This window comes from Chenopodium quinoa, unplaced genomic scaffold, assembly GCF_001683475.1.
Source record: "Chenopodium quinoa cultivar QQ74 unplaced genomic scaffold, ASM168347v1, whole genome shotgun sequence".
Taxonomy (NCBI): Eukaryota; Viridiplantae; Streptophyta; class Magnoliopsida; order Caryophyllales; family Amaranthaceae; genus Chenopodium; species Chenopodium quinoa.
Window position 1 is genome coordinate 8,498,059 of NW_018745024.1, and position 18,124 is coordinate 8,516,182.

At 34.7% G+C, this 18,124-nt stretch overlaps 2 protein-coding genes across 3 annotated transcripts; both read right to left on the minus strand.

The window, feature by feature from the left end:
* Positions 1–4,502: 4,502 nt before the first annotated feature.
* On the minus strand, positions 4,503–8,495 carry LOC110708496 (protein FAM133-like). Its single transcript, XM_021886627.1, has 3 exons — positions 7,974–8,495; positions 6,013–6,286; positions 4,503–5,105 (listed from the first exon to the last, which is right to left on the minus strand). Exons 1-3 carry the CDS (start codon positions 8,140–8,142, stop codon positions 4,766–4,768), a joined length of 783 nt encoding a protein of 260 aa, XP_021742319.1. The 5' UTR covers positions 8,143–8,495; the 3' UTR covers positions 4,503–4,765.
* A 1,578-nt stretch (positions 8,496–10,073) lies between these two features.
* LOC110708497 (protein translocase subunit SecA 1-like) lies at positions 10,074–15,479 on the minus strand. Of its 2 annotated transcripts, XR_002508754.1 has the most exons (6): positions 15,134–15,479; positions 14,607–14,755; positions 13,757–13,918; positions 11,573–11,688; positions 10,650–10,792; positions 10,078–10,343 (listed from the first exon to the last, which is right to left on the minus strand). XR_002508754.1 is itself a non-coding variant. In XM_021886628.1 (5 exons), the coding sequence occupies exons 1-5, from the start codon at positions 15,339–15,341 to the stop codon at positions 10,771–10,773; spliced, it is 657 nt and encodes a 218-aa protein (XP_021742320.1). In that variant the 5' UTR covers positions 15,342–15,479; the 3' UTR covers positions 10,074–10,770. The 2 variants fall into 2 exon arrangements, 1 of the variants encoding a protein (XP_021742320.1); XM_021886628.1 differs by having other exon boundaries at positions 10,074–10,792.
* Positions 15,480–18,124: the final 2,645 nt, after the last annotated feature.

Below are 18,124 nucleotides of genomic sequence, written 5' to 3' on the forward strand. Positions count from 1 at the left end.
TGTGAGAATTGAGAAAGGATAGTGATAGTCTCATAACTCTCAAGCTCGAGTGGTTTGAGCTTCCGTCCCGGTTTCAGGAAATTCTGGGATCGATTCTCACCCCGCCCTTATGGCTCTCTAAACACCAACAAAAAAAAAATACTTTTATTAAGAGGCTTTAAGCTACGGTAAAAGAGGAGCACTTTCAAGGGGCTCACTGTTAGGCACAAACAAATACGGAGTACATAGCAATGGCAATAAATAATGACATTTTAAGAGTACCCCTGAGAGCAATACAGGTTTACTGAACCGTAGTAGTACTAATAAGACTTTTAATAGTACAAAAGGTTATTATGCAATTTTGTTTGTTTATAACGGTGATGTATTTCCTCATAAAAGAGTAGGGTAATAACTCTAGAAAAAGTTTATTAAAACCATTAGTAAAAATGATTTTCAGTTAAAATCAATATAAACTCTATATATGTGTTGGTACGAAAATAATTACTTGTAAATTTTACTCGTTAATGAAATGTTGCTACCAGAGGTTTAATTGGTGATAAAGAGGATTTTGGTGATAAACAGTTAATGCTAGTTAAAATCAACATAATATCTGTTAATGGTATTTTCTACAAAATTTCAAAACTTGACCAAGATAAAGAGGATAATCCATGTTAATGCTCATTAATGAACTTTTGCTACCAGAGGTTTAATTGGCAGATTAATTATGCCAAGAATAGTAAGGTAGTAGGGGTGGGACTTTTCAAACCGAACCGTGAAACCGTCCGTTACCGAACCGAACCATCACGAACCGAACCGTTTATAACCCGCTAATTTTAAACCGAAAACCGAACTGAACCGTATAATGTCAACCGAAACCGAACCGAACCAATTAATGTTAACCCGTTACGAACCGTAAACCAATAACAAACCAAACCGTTTATAAACCGAAACCGTTTGAACCGATTAATGTTAACCCGCTAACTGTTTAAACCGAACCGTTTATAAACCGAAACCGTTTAAACTGTAGGAAAAAACCGTTTAAATCGAACCATTTACAACCCGCTAACCGTTTAAACCGAACTGTTATAACCCATTAAACTGTTTAAACCGAACTATTTTCAAACCGCAACCCGTTTAAACCGATCCGATTACAAACTATTTAAACCGAACCGTTTACAACCCGTTCCATTCAAATTGAACTATTTACAGCCTTTAACAATTTGTTAGAATTCCACGAAATATATTTGATGTTTAATGTAATTTAACAGTACAATTTTTTTTACATATAATTATTGATTTAAATTTGTAAATTTTTTTGCTATTATAAAATTAAAATTATATTCTTGTATAACTAAATTAGGAGTTATAAATTAAATAAAAAAATGAAAAAATTTGGCCACCCACCCAATCCAACCACCCTCCACCCACCCACCACCGTAACCCACCCTAACACCACCCCCGCCGTCACCCCAGACCCACCCTAAAACTACCCCCCACCCACCACCGTTACCGTAACCCACCCCCACCCCACCACCGTTACCGTAACCCACCCCCACCCCACCAACGTCAACCCAGACCCACCCTAACACCACCCCCGCACCCACCATAATTACCGTAACTCACCCCACCCCACCCCACCACCCACCGTAAATAAAAAAACCCAGACCCAAACCTTACCCCACCCCATCCACCACCGTCACTGTAAATAATAAAAACCCAGACCCATACCCCACCCCACCTACCACCATCACCGTAACGTACCCCACCCCACCCCCTTAACAAACCCCACCCCACCCCACCCACCACCGTCACTGTAAAAAAAAAAAAAAAAAAACCAGACCCAACCCTAACCAGACCCACCACCGTCACCGTAACACACCCCACCCCACCCCATACAAAAAAATCGAAAAAAAACCCAAACCCACCGTAACCCCACCCCACCCACCCCCACGAAACCCAACATCCTCGAAACCCCCCAACTCACTCTAATTGCTCACCCACCATAAAACTCCCTCCCTCCCTCGAAAAATCCTCCCTCCCCACCCACCCGAACCCAGTATAACCGCCGCCGCACCCACCCTAACTCGGCCCCCTCCGTTGCCCACAACTTGAAAAAAAATTAAAAAGAAAAACAGAAAATAAAAAAAGGAAGAACGAAAACACCTTATATATTAATCCTGAATTTGGCCTCGAATTTGGTTTTAAAAGGCCAAATTCGATCATGAAACAACTAGATCTAGAGTTTCGTGGTCGAATTTGACCATAAAAACCGTCGTGCGTGGTGCCGGTGGACGGAGACGGAGAAACGAGATGGAAGAAAGGAGAACATAGACGGAAGAAGGGAGAAGAAGGAAGAAGAAGAAAGGAAGAAGGAAGAGGAGATGAGAGAGAAAACGAGAGAGCAGTGAGCATATTAGCAGCCATGGCTTCAAAAAATTGATAATATTACAGAAGAGGATTAAGAAAACGAGAGAGAAATCAAAAAGAGTACTGAAGAGACGATGGTAAGAGTGATCTGATTGGTGGAAAAGAAAACACACGGATCGTGAATTGGAATGTGTGCGATGATAGGCCGTTAGATGACATGCAAATCAATGGCTGATATTTAATATAAGACGGTGACACGGATCATGGGATAATGGATTTGGATAGTATGTTTTTTTTTATTCATAGCTACGTACTAATAAAAACACTACTGTACTCTTAACTTTATGTAACTTATAAATTGTAAGAAACACAAATGTTTGGAAATTGGAATTGATTCAATATGACATATTTAATGTATATTAGTTATATGTATATCAGTATATGTAATAAATAATAATGTATGGTACGATTGGTATCATACTATCATTGGTATGTATAGATAATCGATAAATGTATCTGATTATTAAAACTTAAAACAGTTGATGATCGATCTAATTGAATACTTCTACTTCCCCACCCGTTTTCTTTAACTTGCAAGTTGCAACATATATATGTTGCAGCCTTGTAGGCACGTAATCTTAAAAGGTGATTAGAGAGGGTAAGACAACAAAGTAATTCAGCAATATAACTTTAACACCAAAATTATGGAATAGTTACAAACAATTGTCAATTATTACTTTATTAGACTAATGGGAAATTGAATAATCGTGATTTTAATTAAACATCCAAATATAGTTCCGTAACATTAAATTATTAGTTTATTACAATATCAATTATCGATTTATCGTATTCAAAGTACCAATTCATCAAATCATGGTTATGACGCGATCTTTAAAACAAGAAGCTGATAGCCTGATAATATTTGATAATGAAACAATAATACATTAATACCTTATAAATTTGTAATAGACTAATATTTAATAAACAACAACAAGACTATAACCAAATTTGAAACATAACACATTAACATGATATAGAATGAATGAGAATTTCTGTAATTCTATATAATCTGATATCTGAATCGATTTATCGTATTCAAAGTAGCAACTCATCAAAACATGGTCAAGACACGATATCTAAAACAATCCAATGATAACCTAATAATATATATTTAATAATGAAACAATAATACATTAATACATTATAAATTTGTAATAGACTAATATGATAATATCGAATAAACAACAACAAGAGTATAACCAAACTTGAAACATAACATATTAACATGATATAGAATAATTGAATAAATGAAGATTTGTGTAATTGTATATAATCCGATGTCTGAAAATAAAGTGACGAAGTCCCAACTTTATATAAAACGAAAATAGCTAACCGGTCAAAAATCTCTTAAAACCCAATTTCTACTCGATCCATTATTTTTTTCACCAACCTATGCCGACCCGCTAATGAAATGGAAATATTAGTCCCAACTTGATATAAAACAAAACGCGCTAACTGGTCAAAACCACTTTTTAGAACTCGATTTCAACCCGATCCAATTTAACCGATTACCAAACTAACCCGAACGATTTTAGCATCAAACCGAGTATAAACCGAACCGATATGAATCGAACTAGCATTAACCCGGGTAAACCCGCCCCTGAACCGACCCATTTCAAAATAATCCGTTCATGACCCGAACCGATATGAACCCGGACCGACGTTGACCCGGTAAAACCACCCCTGAACCGATCCGTTTCAAACCGGTCAGATCATGACCCGAACCGTTTATAAACCGAACGGGCATTGACCCGGGTAAACCCGCCCCTGAACCGACCTGTTTCAAACCGACCCGATTATTAACCGAACCGTTTAAAAACCGAACCGGCATTGACCCGAGTAAATCCGCCCCTGAAGCGACCCGTTTCTAACCCATCTGATTATGACCCGAACTGTTTATAAACCGAACCGTTTATGACCCGAACCGAATTTAAATCGTACAAAAATAAACCGAAACCGAACCGACCTATGACTAATCAAAACCGAACTGAACCGACCCGCCGTCTAAATGAAACCGTTTTAACCCGAACCGTTTCAAACCGAAACCGTTTCAAACTGAGGTCAAACCGAACTGCCAGACCGAAGTCCCACCCCTATAAGGTAGCCAATATCAAACTCATTATATTAACAAAAAATTGTACAAAAACCAGCTGCTGCTTATTACATTGATACTTTTTGGTATCCACTGCATCTACATAATTACATACAATGGAACACCAAAATAAAAAAAAGTACACTTGTAACATCGTGCATGCCAGGAATCGAGAATCATTGTTCAATTGTTAATAGGAACATGATATATGAACATCAAAGAGAATTGAACCCTCGATATAAATTCAAGAGTTGCAGTTTAGCTTAGTTAGTGTTTATGTCGTTTGTCCTTCTTTCTCCTTTTCTTATCCCTTGACTTCTCTTTTGATTTATGCTTCTTGGAGTGTTTCTTTTTTGATCCTCCTGAACTAGTCTTCTTGGATCTCTTTTTCTTTTGCTCATGATTGTCAGATGATTCGTCAGATGATTCATCAGAAGATTCACAATGTTTCCAAGATGAGGGCTTCTCTGGACCAAGAACAGCCTTATGACGCCTCTCATCCTTGCTATAGTCAGTGGCCACACCATCTGGAGATTCTGAAGAACGGGGAAGAAAAGGACCAGTTTCATCCATCCTTGACCCTATAGAACCCCTACCACGCTTCACCCTGCCATCAACAGAAACCCTGGTTAGTAATTTGACACATCTCATCATAAGAGTAAATAATTAATGAATTCCGATCCAAATGTATCATATTTGGGGGGGAAGGGGGGGGGGAGATTGGAGGTCCTGACGCCATGTTAAAAAAGATATTTTTTTAAAAAAAAAAAATCCAAGAGAAGATATGTCGCAAACAACAGATGAAAAATGAAATTCAAAATCCCCCAAAGGACAACAATACATACTTGTGATACAAAGTATACACTATTAATGATGACAAACATAAATTCCATGAGAAATGTAAAACAAAAAATTTTAGCATTATTGAAAAAAGAAAAGTGAAGTATACTCTGCAAAGTATAAGTCATCACATAGACACATTTGTATACTTCATAGATGAAGTAGTTATAATTTTACTTCACTTTCTGCAATTCACAAATTCCTAATAGCATAAATCTACAGCGTCAGACTCTCAAAAAAAGTAGCAAAAAAGATATGGAGTAGTTATTTGGAGATATGTCCTCTTTTTATGGTTGAGAATATGCAACTATAACAGGGGCAGCGTCAGCATACAGTAATTCTGACATTTCAGAACATGTAAGATTTGCTAGACTCTGTTTTAAAGCATAGAATAGAAATTTTAAAATGGGACAGGTCAAGCCTGCTATGAAAAGGAAAAGAAAAAAAGTAATAAGAAGGCAGTAAAGAACCCCCCCCCCCCCCTCTCTCTCTCTCTCTCTCTCTCTCTCTCTCTCTCTCTCTCTCTTTCGATATTGAAAAGAGAAGGAAGCATCGCAAATAAAGTATTTCATTTAACGAGTGCTAACACTATCACACAGTTGGGGAAAATGGGGTAGGAACTAAGAAACATATGGAGAAAAAAGCAAGTTGAATGCAGGAGCTGGATATAAGACCTTGAGTGCAGAAACTCCTCAATCTCTTCATCCTTCAAGCCTTCGTCTTCGTCTTTGTCTTCGTCTTCTTTAGAGTAATCTTCATATGATCTTTTGCTTGATGAGCATGACGAATTTGAACTATGCCTCTTGCTCTGGCTTCCAGCCAAATCTCTTTTTTCATCTCTGCTACTGTATCTGTAATAATCCCTTGACCTATCTTTAAGCCTATCATCCAGCTCTTTCTCCTTCTGCCGAACCCGCCACATTTCATTTACCTCCACAGCCCGATTAACTGTCAGAATAACATTAACAGTTCTAAGCTCTAAGCCGTCAATTGAATATGTAAACAAATGGTTATCTAATAGTTAAATCTATCTACAAATATTCATGACAAAGAGAACTATACCAAATTTCTCAGCTACAGAAAGATGTAAGCATATACATATTTACAAATTAGTTTAGGACCCGTGCCACGCACGATAAGTCCAAAATTAAACAGCTTATACATTAATAACCCAATTCTATATAACAAACAAAATATGATTAAAATTTATCAAAGATATTGAACAAATTATCGGAGACCTATTTAATTTATGAATAACAAAAAGTAATACAGTACAAAAAATAATTAAATTGAATAAAATATAAATTAAGTAGAATGATGAACAAAGGTAGTTAATCACTAATCATTTTACAATTATTATTTTTCATTCATCTAATTTATTTCATTGTATTTTAAGTAAAATAGACTTGGAGTCCACAACACAACCCAACTCAGTAACTCCAAATGATGTCTAGTAAAAAAAATACATTTGTTTGATTCACATTCATCATCAGTTGTCAATGGTTGAAGTAAAAGAATAAATTTAATCGTCAGGTTATTATGTTATTGATTATTGATTGATTAAACATGGACCCTTCAAGTACACTGAACCAAACAAATTTCTAATCTATGATCCAAAGAAGAGACAAACAAAACTCAAGAGCATAAGTGCTTGAACCCAATAAGAAACTTTTCAATCTCTCAATCGTTTAATGATACATTAGCAGTAAAATCCATCCAATATAGGAGTAGAAGTATGACATTATGGCCATACAGGCATAAGTGAGATAAATCCAGCACAAACATCAGAGACTAATATACTCAGCTATTATGCAACAATATGAAATCCGATCACAAGAGAATAGCAATAAATGAAACTACTTTAAAAGGAGGAGGAATGTTGTAGGGTGTGACGGCAAATGCAGCAATTGACAATGAGTTGAAGGCAAGCGAGACACAAGGATTAATGTTGGTCACAGCGGATGTTATCTATGTGTACATATTGGTCAGAGATACAAAGTTGACGAATATTTGGTACGCAGATTATAAAAATTTAGCAACAGAATTACTAAATTATATCCATTATAAGTTGTTTGGTTTAAGTGGTATAGTAACAATTTCAGAGAATAACTGATTCCATCCATCTATTACCCTCCTCGATTACATGGTAAGTTGGTAATACATCATATAACCCTTCTCAACTTCCCTCCCCACTCTTCTAATTTAATTTAATGTCATTCCATTGCAATACCACATCCATAAAAGTAGCGAATATTCCCTCTCCGATTCAATTTCATTCCCTTCTGTAACCTCCAATCACATTATCACACTAAAAGCATCCTAAATGATAACTTCAAGGTCATCTTGAACCTTGAAGCGCTCCTAAGCACGTAGAGGCAGCATCAACCCATATTTCACTACAAAGTAACAACAACAGAAATTCCATCGGAAAAACAATAATCGGATCACGAGCATTTCAATACATAACCAATACTAAGTTAATAGCACAATCAAAACTAACACAATAACCCAATTTGCCAAACATATCAAATTGTTAAAATTAAATACAATCAATTGTAGCAAAATTAAGAAGTAATTTCACTGATCATCCTTCATTGATGAAAACAAAAAGAAGAGAGAGAAAGACAGTTTATACCTTGTTGGATTCCGCGAACAGTGGCAGTAAGAAAGCGAGAATTAGGGCGACCTCGAACAGTAGGATTGCGAAGATAAGCAAGCGCACCATCTTGCTGAGCTTGCCGCCGAATTTCTGCAGCTTCTTTCAATAGAATTGCTGCTATTCGATTCTCAGTTTCCAGATCCATTGCAATAAAATTAACGGATTTGGGGGAATTTATCGACGAAACGTGTTTGGAATTGTGAGTTAGGGTTTAAGATATTTGAATTAAAGAAAAAGAGCAGATGAATTAAAAAATTGAGTGATGAAATCGCACCTCGAAGAAGTGAATTAGCGAATTGATCGATCAGAAAATCAAATATGCAGGTGAGTGAGAGTAATTGAGATTAGAAAAGATAGAAATTAGGGCAAAATTGATTTGGGTTTTTTTTTTCTATGAATAAGAGAGAGAGAGTGAAAAGATTGAGAGCGAAAATAGGTTGATATTTAAGACTTTGATTAGAAAAGTTAAGATCAGACGAAGTATATATATTTTTGTTATTTCATAATTCATAATTTCATATGATTAGTTTTTTTTAGTTAATTTTTAATCATATGATTAGTTTCATACGGAGTATTTGTTAAAATTATGAAATTTATTTTTAAAAAATACACTATTAAACAAATTCAATAAAATCTCATTTGATACCCTAATTAAAGTCAAATTTAAGTCAAATTAGGTGATTACATCAACATTAGATATGTCATATGTCACTAAGAATAGAATTCTTGTCTACCAAATTCTCCCCACTAATTTCCTAGTAGTTTATATTCTAATAGAATTAAATATGTCACTTACAACACGTTTGATAAGCAGTCATAAATTAGAACACCTACAAACATATGTTTTTGTTCATAGTATTTCATTACCACAACTACTTTTAAAACGATAGTAAATGATACAATAATGAAAAGTTGCGAAGAAAAGTGAGGTATTTAAGGAAGGATTAACATTATCATGGGCATTGACATGAAATCTTCTTTATAAAGTTACTTGTAAAATCATTTCCATTACCACCATTTATTACCAATAACCAAATATGCCAATTAGAGTTCAATGTTTTTGTAAATTTTAAGGATTGCTAAAAATCACCAACAAAATTTGAGAGATGATACATGTACACTCAGTGTACAAAGGTATCTTATACACTCCTCTCTAATTGGTTAAAGAGGTATCTTTATTTAATGAACCCCTCTAAATTTACATTCAAAATCTAAATTTAATATTCAAATGTAATTTAACTTTTCAACTACTCAATTAATAATTTTCAAATGGATCCCTCAACCTCGTTTGCAACTTTGCAAGTCATCATAGACTTTTCAATAACAACAATTTACATACACTTGTAACAACTGGTTGAGCATGAAGCATATGATGAAGCATGTATAGCTCATCTTTGTGAATCTAGCATGAATAGCTCATCTTTGTGAATTAAGCATGAAGGATGAATAGCTCATCTTTGTGAATTCAGCTGTTCAGCATCCTTCTTATCGACCAACAATGGTACTTGCAAACAACTGAAAGATGTAACAACTAGATGACGAATTAAAGCTATTGAGCTCCTCTTCGACTCGTAGCCACTTTCATCAGCCAAACTTCCCCAAAGAGGTATAGTCGACCAGTATTTAGAAGTCAATCTCAAATCACTAGTAGGCAAATTAAGAACCTCATCAAGCTTGTCCAAGTTCCAAGGGACGATAACATTGTTGATCTATTAGAGTTGACAAGAAGGGAAATTTACTCAATCTAGACACAAGGGTTCATCTGTGTTGGCAAGGAGGGTTTATCTATGATCAATCGGCCCTGCAACCTGAAGCTCAGGCATGTCTTCAGGCCATACATTAGACTTGCAGGAACGATTTGGAAGTTCAGCTTTACTGGTCTAGTATCTTAGTCTTCGTAGATACAGAAAAGGTATACCAGTAGCAACCTTTTATCGTAAACAAGAAAATGTAAAGTGCCTTCTTGCTTGCTGTGTGGAGATTGGATAAGGTTCCCAGGAATGATATTCAGCAGGTGCATGAAAGCAATTGCTTGCAGACGTATATGGTTACTTTTATCCATTAGGTTTATGTTTAACTTCAATCGTAAAGATATAATCATATAAATATATAGTTTGATTGCACAACAGATATTGCGCAACAGTATATTACAATATATGAAATTGCAAATTCAACAAATTGAATTGAACATCTGAACTGTGGTATGCTTGTATTAGCTATCTTGGAGATAAAAAAAATAGTTATTCTATGAATTACACAATCAACATGTGTAGTCAAGTCTTTCCTCCAACATCACCATAGCACCGAGTATACAAGTTTTCTTTGCATATGCAGCAGTTCCAACGCCTGGAGTTCAAAATTTCCATACCATCAAGAGCAATTTCATCATATAATTTACTAAGTAATCATAAACAAATGAGGTAGCTCTAGAACAAGTAAAATTCTTCTCTGACAAATTTAACAAATATGGAGAAACATTGGGCAACAAAAAAAATTACTAGTATAATTTCAAGAAAGACTTTTCCTCAAAAACTCTTCGATTCATCAACTATTCAACCCAGAGCACCAACAAGTACTTCAGGAATTAAGGCACAGCCTTTCTAGACATATCCTGAAATTATCATGAAATTCATGTCCTGAATGCGAACATACCTAATTGCAGTGAAACAAGAAAGTAATCAAGTCATGTGATTTGTGTTGAGTACTAATTATTTCCTCCAAACACAATGATCAGTTGATGGAGCATTTTGGAATAATCCTCTCTGCAAGCCACCTACTTGTCTTTTCCACAGCACCTTCACAAAAGCCATAAATAAAACACAGGTATTACTATGGGATGCATTTCAGTATATTGTTAATGGAATCGTAAAATTCTGCAACAATCTTGCAGCTTGCAAGCAAGGCCACAGATATAACTACAGATATAATTGTTCTCAAAATATGTGACAAGAATTCAACAATGAAGAAACCGCATCCAGTTTAGTCTGTGATAGTATAGGGGAGATTCATCCCAAATCTACAAGATGTGTACTGTGTAGGACTTGGGAAAACTATCCCCATCTCAGGCAATGAATTCACCTGCTTTGATGTGATTTTGACTTTTAATTGATGTTGTCTTATCTTTTCAGATCAAACTTAATTCATTTTTTATAAGAATTTATATATGAAAGTAACAAATGTATCTTAACTTCATGATCTGATCTGATTTCTAGTGATCTGATATGATTTTTCTTCCCAGAAATAAACACTTAAAAGCATCAATAGCTGGAATATGTTCATGCATCTGTCTCCCAAAAATGCCCCCTTAATTGGACAAGAAAACCCTAAACCTATATGACTTCAGCCTTCAGGGATAGATTTATCATGCTTGTGTAGGATTACAGTATCTCTGGTCTGAAATTCTGAACCCAGTAAACAATCCTCATCCACAATTCGCGCAAAAAACAGTCACAGTCTCGTAAATGAAGGCCGACTGATGAATCTTAATTCAGAATATATATATATATATATATATATATATATATAAAAATTAAAATAAAATAAAAAATAAGTGTTAGTGATAGTCGATGAAGCACCTTTTGTATCTCTTTTTGGAACCACATGGACAAAACGCATTCCGACTAATCTGACCAGTCTGAGCCATATTTGATTTAGCACGATCGAGAGGTGTTGAACCCATCAATTTTTGAACCTACACAGAGAAACTGGTCAAAAATCAATAACAAACAGAAGTTTAATCAGTTGCAACAAACTATTGAGGACCATCCTTATATCCTTTCCCTATTAAAGTAAACACAGGTGTGTCTGAACGTGACAGTGTCATACATCCATTAGTTAATATAATACAGATTTGATGGGGACAAAAGTGTAAAATCTTTAGTTCTCAGTTTGCTCGCATCTTGCGATCAGAAAAACTGGTAGGAAGTTGCACAAATAGACAAATCATGTCTACTTAATTTCAGGTCAGAATCTTCAGATCCCAGTTCAATAATTGTCTAAGCTATATATATCTAAACCTCTCAATCTTCAGTCTGCAAGATGTCATGTCCATAGAGGTCCCTGAAGTTTCCACCCATAGAGGTCCCAGAGATTTGAATAAAATAGCAGAAGTAAAATCAACTGTAGAGAAAGACGTATTGCCTTCCAACACAGTTTCTTGATTCAATAATCATGTTATCACTACTCTACCATTCGGTATTTGAGTCCTTCAACAAGTAATCATGTTGTTATAAATTAACATAGATTAAGCACCAATTATGGACTAAAAAGATGGATTAAGGAAGTAAGAAGGATGATTATTGAAGAACAAGCTATATTTGACTGAAATAATGCAAATTACAGCCTTGCCCATCTTTCGAGAGGAATAACACTACCAAATCTACAAACTAGTCACTTATCACAATATTCAACATGCTTTCCCTCTCACTAATTCTTTTCATTTATTTAGCTAGCTCCCTAGCATTCTGTCCATGCTATGCTAATTATGCTGGACATCCAATACTACCCCTTTCTTATACACATTGCATAACACAAATATGTAGTCTCCGCAATAGATTTAACCAAATCAGTATAGTTGCCTTGGTTGAAACTGTAAATCACCAATGCAGGCAGTGGTTGATCAATGTGACGATAGAGAAGAAAAAAAGTTAACGTGAGAAAGAAAAAAGGAAAAATGATACATTTGATTAATAGATGCTAACAAGTACAATCACTTTAGCTTGTGTTGCTCCTTGCACGCAAGTTATAGACTTATAGTTGGTGTCATATATGCTAAACTTTCCTAATAATTTTGCATTAATAACAATGTTTCCGTCACAAGTCAATCATCAAGGTTACCCTATCATTCTCCCTTGATAAGGAACATCCCAAAAAGGTACATGTAACACTTCATAAGGGGCAGAAGGAGTATCGTTGAAGCATAATAGACAAGCTACACATTATCAGAAGCAGTTTTGGACACAAGTATTCTCACATATTGTATGTGGAGGAGTTCACTCAAATTGGCTAGACTCAAGTTTTATAAGTATACCCTTAACCATACCAAATTTACATTCGATAGTCAAATCTCAAATTATTTAGTCATATATATACAAAAAAGTAGATTAAAATGTAATTTTATAAGATTTTGTCAAGGTGACCCTATCATTCTCCCTTGGTAACCCTCATGCATGTTCATATGGACAATATATCACTTGCTTGAAGGTTTGGTAAAACATTTATGATTGACGTGTTAGTAGCTTGAAGTAGCTTAAAGAATAGGATATGTAGTTTGTTTGAGGAAAAGTTCCATCAGTAGAGCATATGGGTGAGAGGATTATGTTGAGTGTTGATAAGAGTAGAGAAAGAAGTTGTAGATTGGGAGAGCACCAAGAAATTGAACGTGATTATTATCAATACAATCCTACTTAAGTAATTTTCCCAAATCTGATTACCAAATTCTTCATTAATTTTTAACAACCTTCTTCTAAACTCCCTAAAATCTACGTTCTAGTGAGAATAGCTAAGCACCTAAGAGTCATCTTGATTCATAGCCGTTATATAAATTATCAACTGTATATGTCAGAAAGATCGTTTCACAACATTCATGTAATCAAAATTATGATTTTCTATGTTCTCCAACTATTCATGTCATGCACATGTAAATCAAACACTGAATATTCAAGGTTTCAAGAAAATGCTAATGGCTAAAGAAGGATCAATGAATAGATAAAAACAAAAATTTAGGAAAAACAAAAAGTGACCGAGGAAGGAAACAATACCTCGGCCATGCTCTTTGGCATTGGTTTTCCCTCTTCCTTTAACTTCTGTAGTTTATACTGAGCTTCTTTAGCCCACGTATATTTTGCCAAAGTATTTTCAACATCAGCTATCGTACACTTGCACTGCTTTGCTGCTTCTTGTTTTTGACTGATTTGAAGATTCTACAATCAGTGGAAAAACATAGCAAAGACTCAATCAAAACATAACTTGAGATATGAGGCTTAAAGTTCCATGCACAAAGAAAGACAATAATAAAGACAATAGGAGGGTTTTGGGACCAAAACTCAAGGATCATAAAAGAGTAGAACTTCTCCAAGTAGCTACTAAACATCTTGATACCCTGCCCTCCCACAGAAACACCAGAGAAGAGAAACTTGACCATTAAACCATCGGTTAGGATTTTACTTCATAAAAAAATTCCAAGGAATGAGATGATCCAGTTGAAGTACCAACTACATAAAGAATACTGTGATGCACGTTGGAATAAGTACAGTAGGCCTATCCAGCAAGTCTAAGTTTTCAATTTCCAACAGCAGATCTACATACAAAACAAAGAAAAAAATTCACTCATTCCTTTAACATTATATTAGTATACTAAAAAAAAACTCTATACATTCAAGAAGTCACCACATTGTCCCAAACTTAACAATATGGCATGATTTAACTAAAGACACTCTAAAATAGTTTCGCCTTGAGCACACACTTCCCCGTCGCTTAATTAAGGTAGGGGTACAGCTACTTATTGAAGATGTGAAGAGATTTACTGCAAATCCCAAAACTGTATATGTAACTATTCTTTCTGAATGAGGGTGTACATATACAAATTATACAAGGAATAATATCTCTCACCTCTCCATTTGGATCAAAGTTGGCAAGATATCGAAGAATTGCTTCCTGCTTCTCAAAAGCATCAGCAAACGTCGCTTCACTGCTCCGACCAACTACATACTGCTTCAAAGATCCCAACTTCCTCGCCTTACCCAACTCATCAGCAAAACCTTCAGTGACCAAATGAAAGTACACAAGATAATCAAACTCTCTGACAAACATACAAGTAGCATAATGTAACTTCCAGCTGCAAATAGTATCAATCAAACAATGTAGCATCACTAGCATGATACAAAGCTTAATCCCCATAACCCCAACAACCCATTGCCCGTTTGGTAGGCAGTAATAAATCAACACGACGACAATGCATTTATAGCATCATTTTGTTAAGATTGTTTCGTTACAATGTTAAAAGAAATGCTTGCTTGATCATACCAATATAACAATTTATTTCATTAATTTGTGTCAAAAATACTTCAAAAAAAAGTATAAAAATAGAAATTTGAAGAAGACCCATATCATAAAAATGGAAGGAATTAAGAAATTACTGTAAAGGGTGAATTTATCTTCGGTAGAAACCGAATCAGAGGTGGGTTTTTTGCCGGTGAAAACCCCTTTAATCGAGTCCATCCATGAGCCATCAAGGTGCGACGTGGCGAAAATCGAACGGTACTGTGATGGAGTTTGGTGACAGTGAAGGTGAGAGAAGAAGAAAGAGGAGTTGTTTCGAATGGTACCCAGAATTCTGTAAGCCATTTTTGGATTATGATGAAGGGTGGGTTTTTGCTGTTCTTTCTTTTGTTAGGGTTTAAGATCAATTGGGGGTTTTGCTAATTGCAATTTGAAATTCCAAGCAATTTTTTTTTTTTTTTTTTTTTAACAGGAAGACAATTATATAAAAAAATACATTTCACTAATACGACTAATCTATTAACTATTACTAAAAACAAAACATGATGATATCATTAAAGGATATGACCTTGTTTGGCAAATGGCTGTTGGCTGGTTCACTTGGCTTGTTTGACTAGTTGGGATGTTTGGCTGTTTATAATGACTTTTGAGATTGGCTGTTTAAGCTACCTATTTATAAAAGTGTTTGGTAAATTAATTGTTGGTTGTTGGCTGTTTATTAGATAATTTGTGGGCCAACAAGCCAAAAGCCAACAAAAAAGCTACTCAAAGCAGCTTTTTCATTTGGCTTAAAAGCCAGCTTTTTCGCTGATTAAAAAGCCAATTACCAAACACATTTTTTGGTTGTTTGACCACCTAAAAAAGCCAAAAGCTAACCAAAAATCCATTAAAAAGCCAATTACCAAACATGGCCTACATGTAAACTCTCTATGAAAAATTTTCCCACCTAAATTATTTGTGACATCATCCCTTTTTTTTCTTCACATTAATGATTAGAGTTAAGCACAAATTTGGGTATTCAATTCTACATTTTTTCACCGTTTAGGTACTAAATTATTTTTTTTCACGGTTTGGGTGCTGAGTACCATTTTCCGACCAAAAAAATTAATTTCCCCTAAGAATTTTGTACCCTTGGTTAACAATTCAGTACCTTGGGTTAACTGAAAGTGGGGCCCACCCATATTAAAAAAAGTGCGGGTCACCCAATTTTTTTCCCTTTTCTGATTCTTTATTCTCCCTTTCATTCTTTATTCCTCCTTTATTCCTTTTTTTATTCTTTCCATTTCTGGAAAAAATTCGAAGCTTACTTGAAGAACACGAGCAATTTTCGGGCCCAATTTAGGGAAAACGACACTTAGCGCAGCCATTTTTTGAGGTAATCTTTATTACTTTGTCTTTTTGTTCTTAATTTGATATAAATTTCGAATTTTTTGGCCAATTGAAGATGTTAGTTGCGAGTTAGGGTTTGCGTTTTTGTGGATTTTTTTGAACGAAATTGATGATGTCGATTTCTTGTGTTTTTTGTGTAAAATTTGTTGATGTGTTGTTGTTTGTTGTTGGATTATGCTAGTGTTGTTGTAATACCCCGTAGTTTCATACGTATTTTCTAATGAATTAATTAAGAAGTATTTTTATAAAAAGGATATTTTAGTAAATTTATTATTTGGAGCCAAAATAATATTTGAATTTTGGCGCCAAAAGCCTTTTGAAAACTAATCATTATTTTGGATAAGATTTATTATCCATTTATCTTATCTTAAAAACCGGATTATTTACATATTTCAGATATTTTAATTAAAGCAAAATAATATTTTAATCAATTAATTATTATGGCCGAAATTACCTAAAAACTAGCTAGGATTTTCGGATTTTCCATGTATGGAAAATCTGATTTTTCTTGGTTATTTATTGGTAAATAATTGGTATTTAATTAATTAATTATTTAATTATTATTCTATATTATTTATACAATTATTTTATTCCTTAAAAACCGAGAAAAATCTTCCTAAATATATTTATAGAAGTCCAAAAATTTGAGCTATGGTAAGCTCAATATTTTCGGCCCTATTGAATTATTTTGGGGGAATTTAATTAATTGGTAAAATTATATTTTTAATTATCTCCCAAAATATCTTATTTTCCTTAATTCTAATGCTCCATCTTTTTAATATCTAATCATCATATTTTCTTGCCAATCATTCTTCTTAATTATTCCCCAAGTAATTCCAATTTCCTTATTATTTTTATGACATACATACCTTCCATATTCAAGTATACACAATCACTTTAATATCCAAACTTTCCTTAATTCTTGTACTCACTTCTCCAAGTAATCCCATAAACCCTACTTGCCATAATTCTTTCCAAATTCTCTTGCCATAATTCTTGCATGAGCTAGCCTATAAATACCCCTTCATAACTCTCACATTTTTCACACCAATTCTCTTCTTTTCTTCTCCTCAATTTTACACAAATTATCCCGTTTATCTTTGAAGTCAATTTTCTAGCACTTCTAGTCAGTTTTGGGGCATTGGATTTTCACAAAAAAAAAAAAAATTCGTCACAAAAAATCCTTGAGGTTAGGCTCAAGAATCACCCAATTCGGAGTTATAACGAAGGAGTTATAGCCTCTGCAAGTTCTACCTATTCTTTCCAACGCAATTCCAATTCTTCTCTTTTCCTTGGTTTGGTTCTCCCTGTTTACCGTAATGGTAAGCAGTGTTGACTATTTTCAGGTGGAGTCATGAATGAGCATATGGGAGTCCAGGGATTTGCTTCACCTAGTTTAGGAATGTTGGTCTTGTCTTTATTTTGAGAACTCATAACAATGTTACTAAACTAGGTGAAGCAAATCCCTAGACTCCCCTATGCTCATTCATGACTCCACCTGAAAATAATTTGCGTTGGAAAGAATATGCAGAACTTGCAGAGGCTATAAATCCTTTGTTATAACTCCGAATTGGGTAAATCTTGAACCTAAGCTCAAGGATTTTTCGAGAGGAACAATTTTCTGTGAAACGTCAATATCCCAAAACTGACCAGAAGTTCTAGAAAATTGGCTTCAAAGATAAACGGGATAATTTGTGTAAAATTGAGGAGAAGAAAAGAAGAGAATTGGTGTGAAGAAT